Source organism: Saccopteryx bilineata, chromosome 4, assembly GCF_036850765.1.
Source record: "Saccopteryx bilineata isolate mSacBil1 chromosome 4, mSacBil1_pri_phased_curated, whole genome shotgun sequence".
In the NCBI taxonomy this organism is placed as follows: Eukaryota; Metazoa; Chordata; class Mammalia; order Chiroptera; family Emballonuridae; genus Saccopteryx; species Saccopteryx bilineata.
The window spans coordinates 171,478,584-171,497,129 of NC_089493.1; the positions used below are offsets into that span (position 1 = coordinate 171,478,584).

The 18,546-nt window shown below is 40.1% G+C and overlaps 1 protein-coding gene across 1 annotated transcript in view; it reads right to left on the reverse strand.

The window, feature by feature from the left end:
* LARS1 (leucyl-tRNA synthetase 1) overlaps positions 1 to 18,546 on the reverse strand; it is a 56,556-nt gene extending 38,010 nt beyond the window's left edge. Inside the window, exons 1-10 of the mRNA XM_066272884.1 lie at positions 18,387 to 18,546; positions 11,456 to 11,574; positions 9,097 to 9,184; positions 8,282 to 8,362; positions 5,987 to 6,124; positions 4,191 to 4,352; positions 3,514 to 3,626; positions 2,070 to 2,133; positions 608 to 675; positions 278 to 503 (exon numbers count right to left, since the gene is read on the reverse strand). Of these exons, the coding sequence (XP_066128981.1) occupies positions 278 to 503; positions 608 to 675; positions 2,070 to 2,133; positions 3,514 to 3,626; positions 4,191 to 4,352; positions 5,987 to 6,124; positions 8,282 to 8,362; positions 9,097 to 9,184; positions 11,456 to 11,574; positions 18,387 to 18,392 (1,065 nt within the window). The 5' untranslated portion in view covers positions 18,393 to 18,546. The remainder of the gene's footprint in view (positions 1 to 277; positions 504 to 607; positions 676 to 2,069; positions 2,134 to 3,513; positions 3,627 to 4,190; positions 4,353 to 5,986; positions 6,125 to 8,281; positions 8,363 to 9,096; positions 9,185 to 11,455; positions 11,575 to 18,386) is intronic.

Genomic DNA, 18,546 nt, shown 5'->3' on the forward strand with positions numbered 1-18,546 from the left:
GGAGAGCCGAGAGTGCGATACCTCTGTGGGGGAGGGGTAAGTACTCACTGTGAAATGGACATGACAGAGTCTTCTGGAAAACTGCAACTTCTGTATTTTGATTTGGGTGATGCTTACACAAGCGCATACACATTTGAAAATGCATCAAATTTACACACTTGACTGTATGTTTGTCTCAATTAAGAAGTTTTCTTAAATACTTTTTTCTCAAGCTTCATTGTTGAAATTTTTGCTCTAAATGTATACCCTAAAATAAAAAGTCTGCTACCCAACTTACCTCTCCCATCAATTCCTTAACAACGGGCACCACACCACTGTCTTTGGTAAAGCCCTGGTATGACATGTTCCTGGCAGCTCTCTGGGTACAAATGAATATATCACCATTTGCCGTCTCAAACCCAATGTACTTCAGATCAGGGCGAACCCAACAGTTTGTCTGTCCAAACATGGTCTCAGGTCTGAGAGTAGCAGCTACCAAGAAGATATTTTTCCCTTTCAGACCACTAAAAAGAAAAAAAATATATTAAAGCAAAAAGAAAAGTTGTGAATTCTATCACAAGAATTTGCTATTCAAAACGCTGAAGCAATAACTCTTTGGCAAACCTACCTTAATTTGGATGGGTATGGCTCGAGAACTTTCAACTTGACTAAAGTATATTCCTGAGGTCCAACACCCTAAACAAAACAAAAATTTGAGGGGGAAAAAGGCTTGGATTACACCTACAAATCTATGTGAGAGATCTGATTCAAATTTCTAAGATGAGTTACTACAATGTTAAACTAATTCTTCTGATGAAGAGACTGCCAGTGACGTGCTGACCACACCCACGTGGAAGTCTAATGTGTAAGACATGACCGGGACCTCCCTTCCATCCGCATCAGAACTGGTACAGAAGACCCAGGCTCTATCAAGTAAAGAGGGTTTGCTGAGAGCTCTCTTGAGAGGGGAGGACAGAAAAAGGAAAGTGGCTTTGAGTAATCCATTAAAACAGTTTTTTGGCCAAAATGAGAATTAGAAGATAGCAAAGACAGAGCTCAATCGTCTGGGACATACACTGGACCAAGGGTCAGATGATGTGCATTTAAACCTGGCATGGCCCTCACTAATGGTTTGACCCAAGGGAGCTACAATTTCTCTCAGCCTCATACACAGGATTATCCTGTGGCACACATAAGGTAATGGGTAGGAAAATGCTTTGAAAAATGACAATATTGCATACTAATAAAATTTAGGATACTGCTACCATTGACTATATTAAAACTTAACATAGTCAGTAAACTGAACCTTCTGAAGTCTCTCAAATCTTTCAAAATTTTGATTAGCTCTCACTTCTATCAGATAAATAACATCATAATTGAAGGTCAATTTTGAAAAGTAGTCACTAGACTACAAATGTGTTCAAAGATGATAATAAATAGTGACACACTCACTGGGACTCCTAAGTGCAGATCCTGGCATTGTTGGTTCACTTAGCCAAGGCGTTAGGCAAATCATTTACCCTGGTTTCACTCAAGTATTACAAGAAATAATGCTCCTAATGTGTCCTACTGGAATTTAGAATGAACTGATGTCATGCATGACAGTAAGTCCTTTGGAAATAAGCAAGTAGGCACATAAAGCAAGTATAAATACAATCTATGAACATCCGTCAGCCATCTCTCATTCCCTTTCCCCTTTCTCCGTGCAGAGTGGAGGAGTCTCCAGGGGTCCTTCTCACACATTACCATGCATATGAATCACACTGCAAGCCTGTTAAAAGGCGGATTCCTGCGCCCCACCCCCAAGGGCTTTGGATTCAGCAACTTTGGGGTGAGGCTCAGAACTGTGCTTCTCTACCACAGGCTGATGCAGCTGGTGTGGGACCACTCTTGGAGTAGCATGGTCCTAGACAAGACACAGGTACCTAGCATGACATTCCGCCTCCTTCTCCACAGCCACCAGAGGATCACTGCTATCTACACCCCTCAGCACTGGAATAAAGTTGTTTTTTAGGTGTCTGATCTATTTCTTAAACTCTGGCCATATGAAGAATTTTTGACAATAGCTACTCCATGTCACAAATAAATACCTCTCCAGTTTGTCTATCATGATCCATACAAGGCTGTCCATCTTTTGGAGAATAAATGGTATACCTAAAAAATAAGTGACAAATATTACTATAGGTATATACATACACAAGTTTTAGCCTAACCATTTTGCCAGAGTTGCTCCTAACATCTTACAATATTTCATCTAATTAAAAATTCTAACTGAGAAAATGTCTGTATTTATTATTTATGCTTTTATGGGAAGTTCTTTTGCCAATCTACTTATTTAGGGAAAGATTTCTGCTTTTGTCAACAAAAAATTAAAAATTTAAATTCACTTGTGAAACGCAAACAGCTTTTAATTAACCCACACAATCAAGGGGGAAAAATCTTAATTTAGACAACAAAAGAATAAACTAAAATACAAAATTATTTATCTGTCTGACTGTGAATACTGAACAGAATCTTTAGTGAGATCATAAATGAGGAGCCACTGAGCCACTTCACCCGCAGGTGTTGTAAGGTACCAAAAACTACAGAATTAATATTAATATTTTAAGAGGCTTAGAGAACATTTTATTAATTTGGGCTAAGGTGTGCAGAGAAATTGTGAGAATAGTCTCTGTACTGTGTGACTGGCATAACCAGGATGGCCCTTGGCATTGTATTGTAAATGCAAAGGGAAGGAAAACATGGATCCCCAAGACATTCCACCAACCCTGTGGGGGAAGGGGTGAATGGCTAGCCAGGTGCAGGGAGAGAAAAGCCAAAACAAACCTTTTCTCATAGCAATGAGCCATTTGCGGGCATTTGTCCCCACAGAAACTACCTCTCCTATGTAAATGAATGTAGTTAATACGTGTGACTCTGGACAGAGAGATGGCGGATGAACACTAGAAAATATAGGAATGCCTTTTAATATGTAAAGAGATATCTTTCTACCATTGTGTTGATTTGTAAATTTTGTTTTCTCCAAAAGGATGTATGGCTTGCAAACTGAACATGGTCCTATCATGTGAAAGGGCATATGACTATAACCAATAGTGGTAAGGGGCTCCTATTTACAATTTTTGCTTCTGTACTTCCTACTTACAAAACTATAAAAACTAGGTAAAACAAAGAGCCGGCACGCTCTCCCTCAGATTTCTGTCGGAGTTGCTGTCACTTGGCCAAGCTAGACAATAAAGCTTTGGTGTATAATCGATGGACCTTGTTCATGTCTTCAATGTTTCGGGTTCCTCCGGATTGGGCTTAACAATAAAAGCCAACACTCCTGTTCTCCCTGGGTCTAGCTGTCATAAACACTAAGCAGCTCAGAGACATTAAGACACTGGCAAGACAAAGAGGAACACAAAAGTCACAAGGGAACAAAAAGAAAGATAATAAAAACAGAAAAGATAACAGAAAAAAGTAGGCCATGGGGCACTGAATTACAATGCAAGAACTGTATTTTTGCTTTTCAATACCGAAGGACAACAAACTCACCGTTTCCCAAATTTAATTCTGCTCCTCTCTCTTAACGTTAAAAACTGCCACCTGACAAAGGAATCGTAGTAAGGGTTAACATCAGTGGTGATGAAGGAGCGACGCCAGTCCACCTGTAGGAGAAAGGAAAGTTTGGAGAGTTCTGTATTTTCTATGAATGAGAATTCCTATTAATCAATTACTTACTCTTTATTTTCCAACTAAGAATGATATCAAATATTAAAGGAAAAACAAAATTTTTCAAGTTACATTTATTAAACACATATCGCCATTACATTAATTTTTGTTGAATATGTGTATTTTTAAATGCACACATTTATATATTATAATATTATATATTAAACACACAGGAATTGTAATAAATTAAAAAGGTACATAACCACTTTAAGTCTTCCCTAATATTATATTCAAGTTACACTTCGGCTTCTTCATATTCTTTGAGTAGAATTTCTTTCTGCTAAATGCTAAGAAATCAATACACATTCCAATACAACAAATATTACTTTATTACATAGCGGCCCATGAGGTTGCAATTTAACAATAAGAGTACCAATTAAATCATTAGAGAAATTCAGGTGAAACATATTCTAAATTAAGGGGTAGACCAAATCTCATGCAATCACACAAACATAAATGTGTTCTTCATATTTTCTTACACTATGGGGTGAAAGGCATACCTTCAAACCCATTCTCTTCAGATCCTGAATAGCCAATGGGGGGAAATAATCAAGCCAATGTTCTGCTTCAGCAAATTTGACTATCTCTTCATCGGCCAGACCGAGAGACTTCATAATGCTCCACTGGTATTTAGAAGATCCAGCTTTAGCAGCAGCTTTACTCTGAAAATAACCAGCAAAAACACAATCCATCAAAGAACAACCAACAGCTTGTTAACAAATTCTAGACTAGACCCACAATAATTGTAAGTAAATAATCCTGTTTGGTAATTTTTTAATTTCCAAAACAATGCTGTTGATGTATAATCACAATACTGCAGCAGTTAGATGTGTTATTTTGCCTGCCAAACTGTACAGTTTAATATTCACCAGGACTCTGATACCAAGGAAAACTACCAAATGGGTGAAATCATGAAAAACTATCATGCCGCGGACCAGCACGGCTCCTAATAATGGTGCAGAATTAAGGAAACACACTTATTAAGAAAAAATGAAACCCGGAGGACTCTTCAAATGCTGATGGCAATATCCGAGTGCCCCATAGCCCCAGTTTGCCAGTTTGCTTTATTATATAGCCATATGCAAATCAAGGAAGTCCTTGTTACAAAGTTACACATCTGAGGCTAAAGCAGGAACTCTCCCAAGGCATAAACAGAATCCCCCCCACCATGCATAAGTGAAATCAACCAACATCTAAACACAAAGAGTAAGAGGAAGGGCATGTAAATTGCTTCTAGCAACTTAAGGAAGCCAGTGAAGTGGGTACAAATACTCAGCTTCATAGCCAATATGGAGGTGGAGGGGGGAGAATTCAGCCTTTTGCTAAGCCTCAAATCTACAAGGCTTTTTGCCATTTACGGTCCACAACACTATCATCACAGCCTGACCAGGTGGTGGCGCAGTGGATAGAGCATTGGCTTAGGGTGCTAAGGACCCACGTTCAAAATACCAAGGTCTCCGGCACAAGCGCAGGCTCATCTGGCTTGACCATGGGCTCACAAACTTGAGCACGGGGTTACTGGCTTAAGAATGGGATCACAGACATGACCCCTTGGTCACTGGCTTGAGCCCAAGGTTGTTGGCTTGAGCAAGGGGTCACTCGCTCTGCTGTAGCCCCCACCCCCAGTCAAGGCACATATGAGAAAGCAATCAATGAACAACTAAAGTGCCGCAACGAAGAATTGATGCTTCTCATCTCTCTCCCTTCCTGTCTGTTTGTCCCTATCTGTCTCTCTGTCTCTGTAAAAAGAAAGGGAGAAGAGCCTGACTGGTAGTGGCACAGTGGACAGAATGTCAACCTGGGACAATGAAGTCCCACGTTTGAAACCCCAAGGTCTCCAGCTTGAGTGTGGGCTCATCCGGCTTGAGCGCAGGGTTGCTGGCTTGAAAGTGAGATCATAAAACGATCCCATGGTCGCTGGCCTGAGCAAAAGGTCACTCACTGGCTTGGCTGGAGCCCCCCAGTGAAGGCACGTGTGAGAAGCAATCAATAAATAACTAAAAAAGCCATATCTATGAGTTGATGCTTCTCATCTTTCTCCCTTCCTGTCTGTGTTTCTCTCAAAAAAAAAAAAAGTGGTAAATCTCATATTAATCAATGTCACCCCAATAAATTGAATTTTAAAAAGAAAAAAAGGAAAGGGAGAAGAGAATGCTAGAATGATGCTGTAAGGGAGCTGGGATATCATGAACTTTAAAAAAAAATCTATACTGTGTTGGTACTTGGAATGCCCATATAAATCAGACAAACACAAATATAAAACTTCATCCAAACTAAGTATTATCAACCACCAAACCTTTTTTCCTTTAGCTTTATCTTTAATTATTATATCTTCTGTTTTAGCAGCGACCTCTTCTTCTTCCTCTTCTTCATCTGGAAAATCAGGGGGGCTGCCATATAGCTCTATTTCTCTTTTCAACTTATCAGCACATGCCTAAACAAACACAACATTAGGAGAGTGAAGTTCAAAATTCAAGGCAGAATACAGTAATCTCGGTTTTTGGTTGCTTTTATGGCCAACTAAAATTGACTGAAATTTCTACAATATATCTATATGTAAATGGATCATTACAGAAAACTCAAATGATACAAATCTGTGCCCCCAAATTCACTAATTTATAAATTAGTATTTTATTTCACTTACCCAGCAAGCATTTATCTAACACCCAGAGAACTCAATGTAGTAAGCCATGTGTAAGGCATTCAAAGTACAAGAATAGTAAGAGCCTGACCAGGCAGTGGCGCAGTGGATAGAGCGTTGGACTGGGATGTGGAAGGACCCAGGTTCGAGACCCCGAGGTCTCCAGCTTGAGTGTGGGCTCATCTGGCTTGAGCAAAAAGCTCGCCAGCTTGGACCCAGGGTCGCTGGCTCCAGCAAGGGGTTACTCGGTCTGCTGTAGTCCCATGGTCAGGGCACATATGAGAAAGCAATCAATGAACAACTAAGAAGTCGCAACACGCAACGAAAAACTAATGATTGATTCTTCTCATCTCTCCATTCCTGTCTGTCTGTCCCTGTCTATCCCTCTCTCTGACTCTCTGTCCCTGTAAAACAAAAAAGGATAAGATATACTGTGTTGTTATTTCGAATAACAACTTTAATAATAGCATTTCTCAATTTAATGACTGTCATATGTACTCTATTAGTTATCATCACAAGCAGGTATGAAGTTAGAAAACAGACACAGAGAAGGAGTGACTTACCCAAGCTCATAAAGCTAGTAAGCTTCAGTATTAAGACATGAGCCTGGCTTTCCAGCCCAGTTCTCAATTGTACCATAGTAAGTGCAGCTTCCAGTAGATAGTGTCAACGTTACAAAAAAATGCAAATATAGAATTATAAAGTCACCTTTAGAATGAAAAAATCTGACGGGTATTAATATCACTAACATAGGACAAACTGCCATTATTTGCCTTTCAATGAGATACAATGGAAAGTTTACACTTCACCAATGTATTATTGTTAAAATACTTAAACCAAATCTAATCATGAAGAAACAATTTAAAAAAACTCAGATTATGGGGTGTTCTATAAAATAACTGGCTTAGATTCTTCAAAGACATTAATGCTGTGACAAACTAAAGAGTTGAAAATGAAATGCAATGAGTGACCCATAAAATAAAAAGTAAGCCTGACCTCTGGTGGCGCAGTGGATAAAGCGTCGACCTGGGAACACTGAGGTTGCCGGTTCAAAACCCTGCACTTGTCTGGTCAAGGCACATATGGGAGTTGATGCTTCCTGCTCTTCCCCCCTTTCTCTCTCTCTCTCCCTCCCTCCTCTCTAAAATGAATTAAAAAAAAAAAGTAAAAAATACCCAGAAAGGACATTTTGGGACTAGAGACATTTACCTAAAGACTAGCTCAAAAAAAAAAAAAGACTAGCTCAAAATGATAATATTACATCAATGTTAAATTTCTCAGAGGGGATAATGGTACTGTGATAATGTAGACTGCCCTTATTCTCAAAAGATCATGCTGAAGTATTCAGGGTGACATGCCATAATGCCTGCAACTTACTTTGAAAGAATGCAGAGAAAAGGCAAAAAAAAAAAAAAAAAAAAAAAAAAAAAAGCATGCATGTACAGTACGTGTGTTGCGAGACAGAACTAAATTAAGGCAAATGTTAACTCTTGGTGACTCAAAGTGAAGGGTGTGTGGGTATCACTGTGCTAGCCTTTCGCTTTTTCTACAGGTTTGACACTTTTCAAAATAAAACACTGAAGAATAAAAAGAAAACTGAGTTAAATTTCCCAACCCTATAACATTTAGGAAATCCTCTTAGCTCTAGTTTTCTGGCCTATTCTTTATTGAGAATTATTTCTAATATAAATTAATAACAAATAAAGACATTTGCAAAAATGATCAAAATACTGTACAAGTGTTTATTGCTTTATGTCGATATCCTACATATGTCATGAATGCTGAAAACACTACGCATTTTACTTGGGAGTAGTTATTATCTAATTCTAAAAAAGAAATATGCTATAAAACAAACAAAAGATATAACCTATTTTAAGCTCTTAAACTAGATATTTCTATTTGCTCTAAGCCAAAAAGAGTCAAAACTAATAATCCCCAAAGCAATCTTACCTTAATAGGCATTCCAGTGCAGTGTAAACCAAAGGGAAACAGACAAAGTTTCCCTTTCAATCTCTGGTACCCCGCTGCAAACTAAAGAAAGAAAATTACATTTAAATTACAAATTTACATGCTAGGTGAATAGAAAATGCTGACTTTTCACAAAGAGCATCAGTTCAGTTTTCCTCTTCAAATGCCTCCTTTAAAACAGTGGTTCTCCCAACCCCCGGGCCGTAGACTGGTACCGGTCTGTGGGTCATTTGGTACTGGTCCGCAGAGAAAGAATAAATAACTTACATTATTTCTGTTTTATTTATATTTAAGTCTGAACGATGTTTTATTTTTTTAAAATGACCAGATTCCCTCTGTTACATCCGTCTAAGACTCACTCTTAACGCTTGTCTCGGTCACCGATACAGTTATCCATCCCACCCTAAAGGCCGATCCGTGAAAATATTTTCTGACATTAAACGGGTCTGTGGCCCAAAAAAGGTTGGGGACCACTGCTTTAAAACACCAGCTAAATGTTATAGTCATTCCAAAATTCTAACCCGTTATGCCTTTATTTGTGTCTCTTCACCAACCTAGGAATTACTTGTGAATATTTACATATATATACACATATATAGAGAGAGAGACCCCTGCACATATATACACATCATATATTAAAATTAAACATAAAAATCAAATTACTGAAATATAAAAATGATGCTTAAAGTTAAGAAACTCTAAGCTCCCTTACCAAGATAAATTCTATAATGACACTTTTTTCAAATTCGTATTTACTAGACCCATCACCCCATTACAGCAAACAAAGGAAGCCTTACCTCACATTTGGATAAAGAGAACGTGTGTCCCAAATGGAGGCGCCCATTCATGTACGGATACGGGAAGGTTACAAAGTATTTGCCCTGGCTACAAAACAATCACATAGAAACAAAGAGTCCAAACAGGAAAATATTACATTCTTTTTATAGTGAAGGGGTACAGTAAAGGGAATGCTTGCTATAAATAATTTACCATTAGTTAAACTTTAGTTATTAAAAAAATAATAAAAACTTTAGTTATTTAAAAGACACCTAAAATTATAAACTCCAAAATTAAAAGCTCTCGGAAATTAAAACTTACTTTTGAAGGACTAAGACATTTATAGGTGGTTACTAGAAAATAAATATACTTGAAGGTTTAAATTAAGCTAAAATGTTGGAGTAAAGATAATATGCTAAGTATTAAATTTCCTAAAGACTCAGGACTCTGAAGAAATTTTATGTTTTACTGATGAAATGAGATTTGATTTTACTAGATATGTAAAGTCCCTAGCGTAAAATAAAACATCCTCCGTATTGCACGATATGTTGTAAATTCATTGAAAAAGCACCTTGTAGCCTGACTAGGCAGTGGCGCAGTGGACAGAGCGTCGGCCTGGGACACTAAGGACTCAGGTTGGAAACTGTGAGGTAGCCGACTTCAGTGCAGGCTCATCCAGCTTGAGCACTGGGTCACCAGCTTGAGTGTGGGATGGTAGACATGACCCCACAGTCTCTGGCTTGAGCCCAAGGTTGCTGGCTTCATTCAGCCCAATAACGCTGGCTTGAACAAGGGCTCACTGGCTCAATTGGAGCCCCCCCAGTAAAGACGTACATGAGAAGCAATCAACGAACAACTGAAGTGCCACAACTACATGTTGATGCTTCTCATCTCTCTCCCTTCCTGTCTCTCTCTCTCTCAAAAAAAAAAAAAACCCTGCCAGTTGGCTCAGTGGTAGAGCATCGGCCTGGCGTGCAGGAGTCTTGGGTTCGATCCCCGGCCAGGGCACACAGGAGAAGCACCCATCTGCTTCTCCACCCCTCCCCCTCTCCTTCCTCTCTGTCTCTCTCTTCCCCCCCCCCCCCCCCCCGCAGCCAAGGCTCCATTGGAGCAAAGTTGGCCCAGGTGCTGAGGATGGCTCTGTGGCCTCTGCCTTAGGCGCTAGAATGGCTCTGGTCTCAACAGAGTGACGCCCCAGATAGGCAGAGAATCGCCCCCTGGTGGGCGTGCCGGGTGGATCCCGGTCGGGCGCATGCCAGAGTCTGTCTGACTGCCTCCCCATTTCCAACTTCAGAAAAATACAAAAAAAAAAAAAATTTTTTTTCCATAGAGTGTAGCTTAGCAGAAAGGAGGGGACTTTGACATCAGGAATTCCTCTAAAGAAGTCCATGCCTCTGGTTTCCCAGCTATGCAACCTTGAGATTGTTACTCAGCCTTTCTGCGCCTCGGTATCCTCATCCATTAAATAGGGATAAAAATATAGCTGACCTTAAAGGGTTATAAGAAGATTAAACAAAGCCCTGGCCAGATAGCTCAGTGGATAGAGCATCCTCCCAGTGTACTGAGGTCGCGGGTTTGATCCCGGGTCAGGGCACCTGAAAACCAATCACTGGGTGCACAGCTAAGTGGAACAAGTTGATGCTTGTCTCTCTGCTTTTCCCACCTTCCTTGCCCTTCCTCTCTCTCTCTCTCTCTCAAATCAATGGAAAAACTAAAAAAAAAGATTAAGTAAGAATCTGCTTGCAGCAAATGTAGTTATTTCCTATTGCCTTGGCATACTAAACAGTAAGTGTTCAATTTTAGCTACTATTATTGTTATCAATGTATTTCCTCAATTCTAAGAAGCACATTTTTCTACATTTCGACATATCTGAAATTGAGATGCATCTTCAAATTGACACATGAATTTACTGTTTTGGGGCAGTTCTTTTGATTTTATTCCCCTAAGATCACATCATTGTCTGTGGTTTGTCTTGCCAGCAGTGATTCTTACGTTGAGGCAATACAGTATTTATGCAATAAGATCTTCAAATACAGAAACCTTTCAAAATTTATCTTTTGTATCTGTGAAGATCAGTATCACTATAATATGAATCTCTCGAATAGGATTTCCTTTTACCAGTCAGCAAAGAAAAAACTTTAAAACATCCCCTTTTGTCTGAATATGAAGTTTTTTAAAAAAAACTTTATATAGAAAAAAATCTTTGAATTTCATAAGAAGATCCTAATTTTTAGTGCAGAAAATGGAAGTCACTTTCTTCAGCCCATTTCAGACATTCTAAATACAATCTGCGTCCTGTTTTCTGCAGAGCAGTTTCTGTACTATAAAGCCAACGGTTTTAGAAACACAGTGTGCAGAATTCACCAACGACTCCTCACCTAGTCTGCTTCTCTGAATTAGATGCATTGACCTCAAATACTTTCTCGGTATCCCATTTCTGTTGGATTTCCTTCTCAATCTTCTTCAAAAAGTCCACTTTGGCTGTTCCTTTTCTTTCCTATTAGACACAAAAGAGACAGAATAACCCAGTCTGCACTTTAACAGGCTTGCTTTTTTTAAAAAATGGGTTCACACAGAACTGAGCTGTTTACTGATCCATTTTTTCCATAGTTACCTTGAAATTTAAACGAACAAGATTTAAAAATTAGTGTTATCATGACCTGTGTATTTCCAACCTCAAAGGAATGATTAAAGAATTACTTAACTATATAAAATGCTTTGAAATACTTTGTAAAAATTGGATACTGTAATATAACATACTGTAATATAACACTGTTGTCAAATGTTCCTGTCTACATAAAATACATAAATACAGAAATTTGGCAAAAGTGGGTTTACAGTTGTGTGTATGGAAAATAAAACAGTAATTAGTAATAATATAAGAATAAACTCTGTGTTTCACGTAATCACAACTGTAAAGCTACTTCTGCCCCACGCTGCACTTCGTAAAGCGCCGGATGGAGCAGTGCCTCCTTGCCAGGCTGCAATCACACCCATCAAAGGAGGACATACAGACCAAAGGGACAGAGGTGGCGCGATCTTTTTTTTCAAGGAAGCTGATGAAGAACTGCCCTCCAAAATGGTTATCAGAATAGCTGCATGAAATTAAAATGAAATGGAGGATGGCAGGAATGTCTCTAGTATATGGACATCTACTTGGAAACATTCTGTCATCCCTTAGGCCACCCTGGATGAAAGTGACAAAACTTGCATGATCAGCACGCCTCTGAAAAAGAAGGGTTAGAACTTCATTCTCCGTGTGTGACTCTGCAGCAGAGAATTAGCTGCTAACAGTCAGTGTGTTGAGACTGGAGTGGAATATAGCACCTAGGGAACAGGCTGTGAAAGCTGGATACCAATGGGCCATACGCAAATCTAAATGTTTGGAAAACTTAATATTAGTTTCTAGAGTTCCATTTTCTGGTATAAAATAATAACTGAAATCAGATTTTCTTCCCCTGCTTACCTGCCAGCATTTCAAGATTCTGCAGCATTTTCAAGTGAGAAAATACCTGAGCTCGACTCATATTTCTATAACCCACTCGTCAGGTGACCATGCCATGTCACCTAACCTCTGGGTCTCAGTCTCCTTTGTGCCCTCCCCTCTGCCCTTTCCACCCAACAATTTAATAAATGCTTCCTATTCACATCACAGATACACTGGATTCTTAGACAGCTGCTTTATTTTTTAAATGGTTATGTAAATTTTAAGTATTATACAAAGAGCAATTCCAGCCTGGCAGGTGGCGGCATAGTGCATAGAGCGTGGACCTGAGATGCTGAGGTCACCAGTTCAAAACTCTGGGCTTGTCCAGTCAAGACATATACAACAACAACAACAACAACAACAAAAAAGACATATACAACAAGCAATCAATTAACAACTAAAGTGGAGCAACTATGAGCTGATACTTCACACCCTCCCTCTATTGTCTTTCTCTGTAATCTCAATAAATAAAATCTATTTTGGCCCTGGCCGGTTGGCTCAGTGGTAGAGCGTCGGCCTGGCGTGCGGAAGTCCTGGGTTCGATTCCCAGCCAGGGCACACAGGAGAAGCGCCCATCTGCTTCTCCACCCCTCCCCTTCTCCTTCCTCTCTGTTTCTCTCTTCCCCTCCTGCAGCCAAGGCTCCATTGGAGCAAAGATGGCCTGGGCGCTGGGGATGGCTCCTTGGCCTCTGCCCCAGGTGCTAGAATGGCTCTGGTCGCGACAGAGCGACGCCCCGGATGGGCAGAGCATCGCTCCCTGGTGGGCGTGCTGGGTGGATCCCGGTCGGGCGCATGCAGGAGTCTGTCTGACTGTCTCCCTGTTTCCAGCTTCAGAAAAATATAAAAAAATAAAAATAAATAAAAAATAAAAAATAAAATTAAAATCTATTTTTCAAAAAAGAGAGAATTCCATACAATACAAAAAAGTATAATTCCCTCTCCAATGACTATCTTAAATAGACATTGTATATTACATAACAATAAAAACTAGTATTAAATTGGGTGAGTTAGTATAAATCTACCATAAATTTGTCAACTTTATTTTAATATTCTCAACTTTTATTTATTTATTTTTGAGAGAGACAGAGGGACAGACAAGGACAGACAGGAAGAGAGAGATGAGAGGCATCAACTTGTAGTGGCAGCACTTTAGTTGGTTACTGTTTACTTTCTCATACATGCCTTGATGGGGGGGGGGATTCCAGTAGAGCGAGTGGCCCCTTGCTCAGGCCTGCGACCTTGGGCTTCAAGCCAACAACCTTTGGGCTCAAGCCAGTGGTCACGGGGTCATGTCTATGATCCCACGCTCAAGCTGGCAACCCCACAATCAAGCTGGTGAGCCCACACTTCAAGCCAGATGAGCCCGCACTCAAGCCGGCGACCTCAGGGTTTCAAACCTGGGGCCTCAGCATCCGAGGCTGACACACTATCTACTGTGTCACCGCCTGGTCAGGCAAGTCCACACTCTTGAATCTGGCATTGTGAGCCCTTCTCGTCTCATATCTGCCAGGCCCCTCCTTCCTTCTCTCCATCACCACGTTCCAGGCCTATTCAGTCATCCACATTTTCCCAAATATGCCAAGGTCTCTCACCTCTGGGCCTGTGTTCAAACCATTCTCTCTGCTCTCAGACCCCACCAATCAATCTCTTTGCCTGGCTATCTCACCCTTCAATTCTCAGTTAATCACCTGCCTTGATTTCCCAAGGAATCTCATCTATTATGAGATTTGTATGCCACTCCTAATATGTGCCTACCTACCAATATTTCCCCTGTTACCCCTAGTCATGAAGCGATGAAAGTGAGGTCAGTATCTGTCCGTGCTTCCCACAGGACTGTAACTTTGTTCATGGTGGGGACTGTATCTTGTTTCTCATTTTATCTTCAAAGTCTAGCCTACAGTAGACTCTCAAGTATGTACTCAATATTTAAAGATTTTCAAGGAGAAGAGAATAACACATTGCCTATTCTTACATACTGAGGCCATAAAAAAAAAATAGCATGGACTAGGAACTGGTTGCATATTTGAATCAAGGTATTAAGCAATCTGGACCCTTTCCCAAGAATTTCCATAAAACTAAGGGTGGTTACAGAAAGTATTTCCTTTTCTAAGAAATATGGCCCTGCATTTGTTCATGCCTTTCCATTCCTGCTGCTAACCGTCTTCACTTAGACTCAGGTCCTCGGGCCACTTTTACTGTACTGCAAAACCCTCTTAACAAGTAACCTGCCTCTGGTCCTTTTTTTTTTTAGATTCATTGATTTAGAGAGAGGAGAAAGAGAAAAAGCGGAGGAAGAGTGGGAAGCATCAACTCATAGAAGCTGTTTCTCATATGTGTTGAGCAAGACCGGGATTTTGAACCAACAACCTCAGCGTTCCAAGTCAACGTTCTATCCACTGCGCCACCACGGGTCAGGCATCTCCAGTCTCTAGTTCAATAGATGCCAACCCCTGCTGTCAACTCTAATGTACAAGGACTACCATTTAAAAATGAGCTATGGCAGATGGCAGGTAGCCTTTGCAATATCTGTTCCTTCCCTCTCTTGCTCACCAACAAGGTGGGGCAGCAGAAGTGGTTAAGTGTCCCCTGCAGTTTCCAGATTATTTCGCAGTTAGATTGAGCTATCTGACTGGGCCAAGGTGTTTTGGGCAGAAGAAAGTAAGTCACTTCTACCCAGCCCTTAGAACAGCCTGCACAACTAACTTATTATTATTATTATTATTATTCATCTTAGAAAGGAGAAAGAAAGAGAGAGAGAGAAAGGGGGGAGGAGCAGGAAACGTCAACTCCCACATGTGCCTTGACCAGGCAAGCCCAGGGTTTTGAACCAGTAACCTCAGCGTTCCAGGTCGACACTTTATCCACTGCGCCACCACAGGTCAGACCACAACTAACTCTTAATAGCTGACTTAATCTGCAGGTAGAGTAGGCAAAGTGACAAGGGACCACACACTTCCAGAGGCTCACAAAAATACTTTAATTTCTTTTAAAATCAAGAAAAAAAATTAATGTTTAGGTTTAAGAAAAAAACTTTAATATGAAATATTAATATAGTGTCTTTATGCTAAATAGTTCTAAAATAGAATTTTTAATGGTTTTTACAGAGAAAAGGGCCTACAGAGCCAAAAGTATCTAGGATCTCACAAAGCCTAGTTGCACCTTCTACCCTAGGGTCATGGGTCATAGGAAATTCCACTGTGTTATTCCTAAACTCCTCTTTACTTTGACCGACTTAACTTAATGATCCTTAAGACATTTCCTGGGGGGCACTGTGGATGCCTGGCAGGCAGCAACTTTTAGATCCTTCAGTCACCTCAGCATCAAGTGCCACGCCATAGACATAGATGATACATGACCAATATTTTTTGCTTAAAATTGACCATGCTTCCAACTTTAAAGAACATGAAAGCAATAACCTTCACAAATGACTTAGACCTATGTGTTCCTTTTCACTATACTGAGCACACTTAGGGCACAAAAGCTCTTTTGGGGGGTTTCTGCTTCTCAGAAAAACTTGTTCCTCAAACCTCAAAGGTTGAATGTAATAAAATCTAATACTAGCCCCAGCACCAACTTGGCTAAGCTTGAGCACGTTGCTTCATCAATCTGAGCCTCAATTTCTTCACTGATTATTCAACTAGGCAATTGTTTATTTTAATTAGTTAATTAGATCAGAGTTCCTAAACTACAGCCCTATTGATATTTTGGGTCAAATTCTTGGTTTTCAGGGGCTGTCCTGTGTGCTATAAGATGTTTAGGAGAATCCCTGGCTTCTACTCATCAATGCCAGTAACATACACACACCCCTCCCCCCACTGTGACAATCAAGTCTCCAAACCAAATGTTTTCTGGGAGACAAAAAAATCACCCCCAATAAAGAAACATTTAACTAGATAATAAACGTTTTCATATAGTCATAGTATTTTGCAGTTCTTAAAACACTTTTATGAACATTAATGTATTAGATTTTCATAACCTAACAAGTGGGCAGACCAGCAGTTATCATTTCAAAGATAATAAATCTCAAGCTCAGGTCATGCCAGTAAATAGTAGAGTTGGAGTCATCTTCTGACTCCTATTTTTGCTTCCTTTTGGTACTCTGACTACATCTTAGCTCCACCGCTTACTAGCTGTAGAACCCTGGACAAGTTCCTCAATCTTTTTAAGCCTGCATTTCCCTATGTATAAAAGTAGGATAATCATTATACCTACCTTGCATTATTATTATTATTATGAGGATGAAAAGAGATGATATACATGAAGGGCTTACCACAGTGCCAGACCAATGGTAAATGCTCAAAAAATGTTAACCATTATCACAGAGACACAACCAGACAACACGTGCTTTTTATTAGGTGTGAAAATGGCATTGTGGTTATGTTTTAAGAAAACTTATATTTTTAAAAACTTACTATAATATGTATGGATGAAATGATACAATGCCTGAAATTAGCCTAAAATCCTGAAGGGGGGAAGAGGTCTGCATGAAATATATCACATATAAAACAAGATTAGCCGTGAGTTGTGAATTACTGAAGTTGGGTACATAATACTGTTATCTCTATTTTGTTCACTAGTTAAATTTTCTAAATGAAAAAATGTTTAAATATATATGTTTTAAAGTTAGCTACTATCATTTTATTACATCCTCAGATCCCCTCTAAAAAAACTGACAGACTGTAGGCCCTGGCCAGGTAGCTCAGTTGGTTAGAGTGTCATCCCTATGCGCCAAGGTTGCGAGATCCCTGGTCAGGGCACATGCAAGAATCAACCAATGAGTGCATGAATAAGTGGAAAAACAAATCAATGTTTCTCTCTCTCTCCCTCTCGCCCCTCGCTCTATCTAAAAATCAATTTAAAAAAAGACCTACAGGCCTGACCTGTGGTGGCGCAGTGGATAAAGCGTCGACCTGGAAGTGCTGAGGTCACCGGTTCAAAACCCTGGGCTTGCCTGGTCAAGGCACATATGGGAGTTGATGCTTCCTGCTCCTCCCCCCTTCTCTTTCTCTCTCCTTTCTAAAATGAATAAAAAATTTAAAAAAAAAAATAAATTTAAAAAAAAAAAAAAAAAAAAAAGACCTACATCAACCCACTGATCAAGCCCTACCCCCACAACACACATTCTTCTTCATCATCATCGTCTCCCCCCATAGCACTGTTTTTTAGACATACAACCCTCCTTGCTTTTCATTCATGCCGTTTCCTTTTCCTGGAAATCTTTTCCTCCATATATGTCATTGTATGGCTTGCTCCCTACCTCCTTTTTGCCACAAGGCCACCTTCTCAACAAAGCCTTTCTTGATCAACATTTTAAAATTGCAACCCTACCCCACCTCACACTCCTTAGACCGGCTTCCTGCTCTTTTTCTTTGCCACTTATCAGCACCTGACATATTTTATCATATATTTATTTCAGTTTGCAGCGCGCGCACACACACACACATATAAACATCATGAATGCAGAGACTTCTGTCTGTTTCACCCAGATGGGCTCAATTTTTCTGTTGAACGGAGGAATCAATGTTAGAGACTCCTCTCTCTCTCCAAATAGGTTTTATAAACTTCGGTGAAGTAACAAACATGACATTAAGTAGTCTGTAAAGTTAAAGACATCAGTTCCTCGTTCATCAGCTAGCAAGAAAAGGCACACGCTCAGAACAGCCAAGCCTTAAGCGTGGGGTGCAAGTCCTCTTCTGTCTTTGAAAAAGGATGTTTCCCTGAAAGACAGCTGCTACCACATGGAACCTCTAGTTCTGGCAAGATTCTTAGATGGGCAGGTTCTAGGGCCCAGCCAAGCGGACTATCTTCCCGCAACAACTCACCGCCATGGCGCCACCCAGCCGACAGTGCAAACCCACGACCGTGACCTCGGCGATCCCCCGCGAAGGAGTAATAACCACCTTTCCCACTCCCTATCGGGATATCCAGGCCTCCCAAGACACTCAAGCACACACTTCACGCCAGCTGAGGCAATCAGCGGCT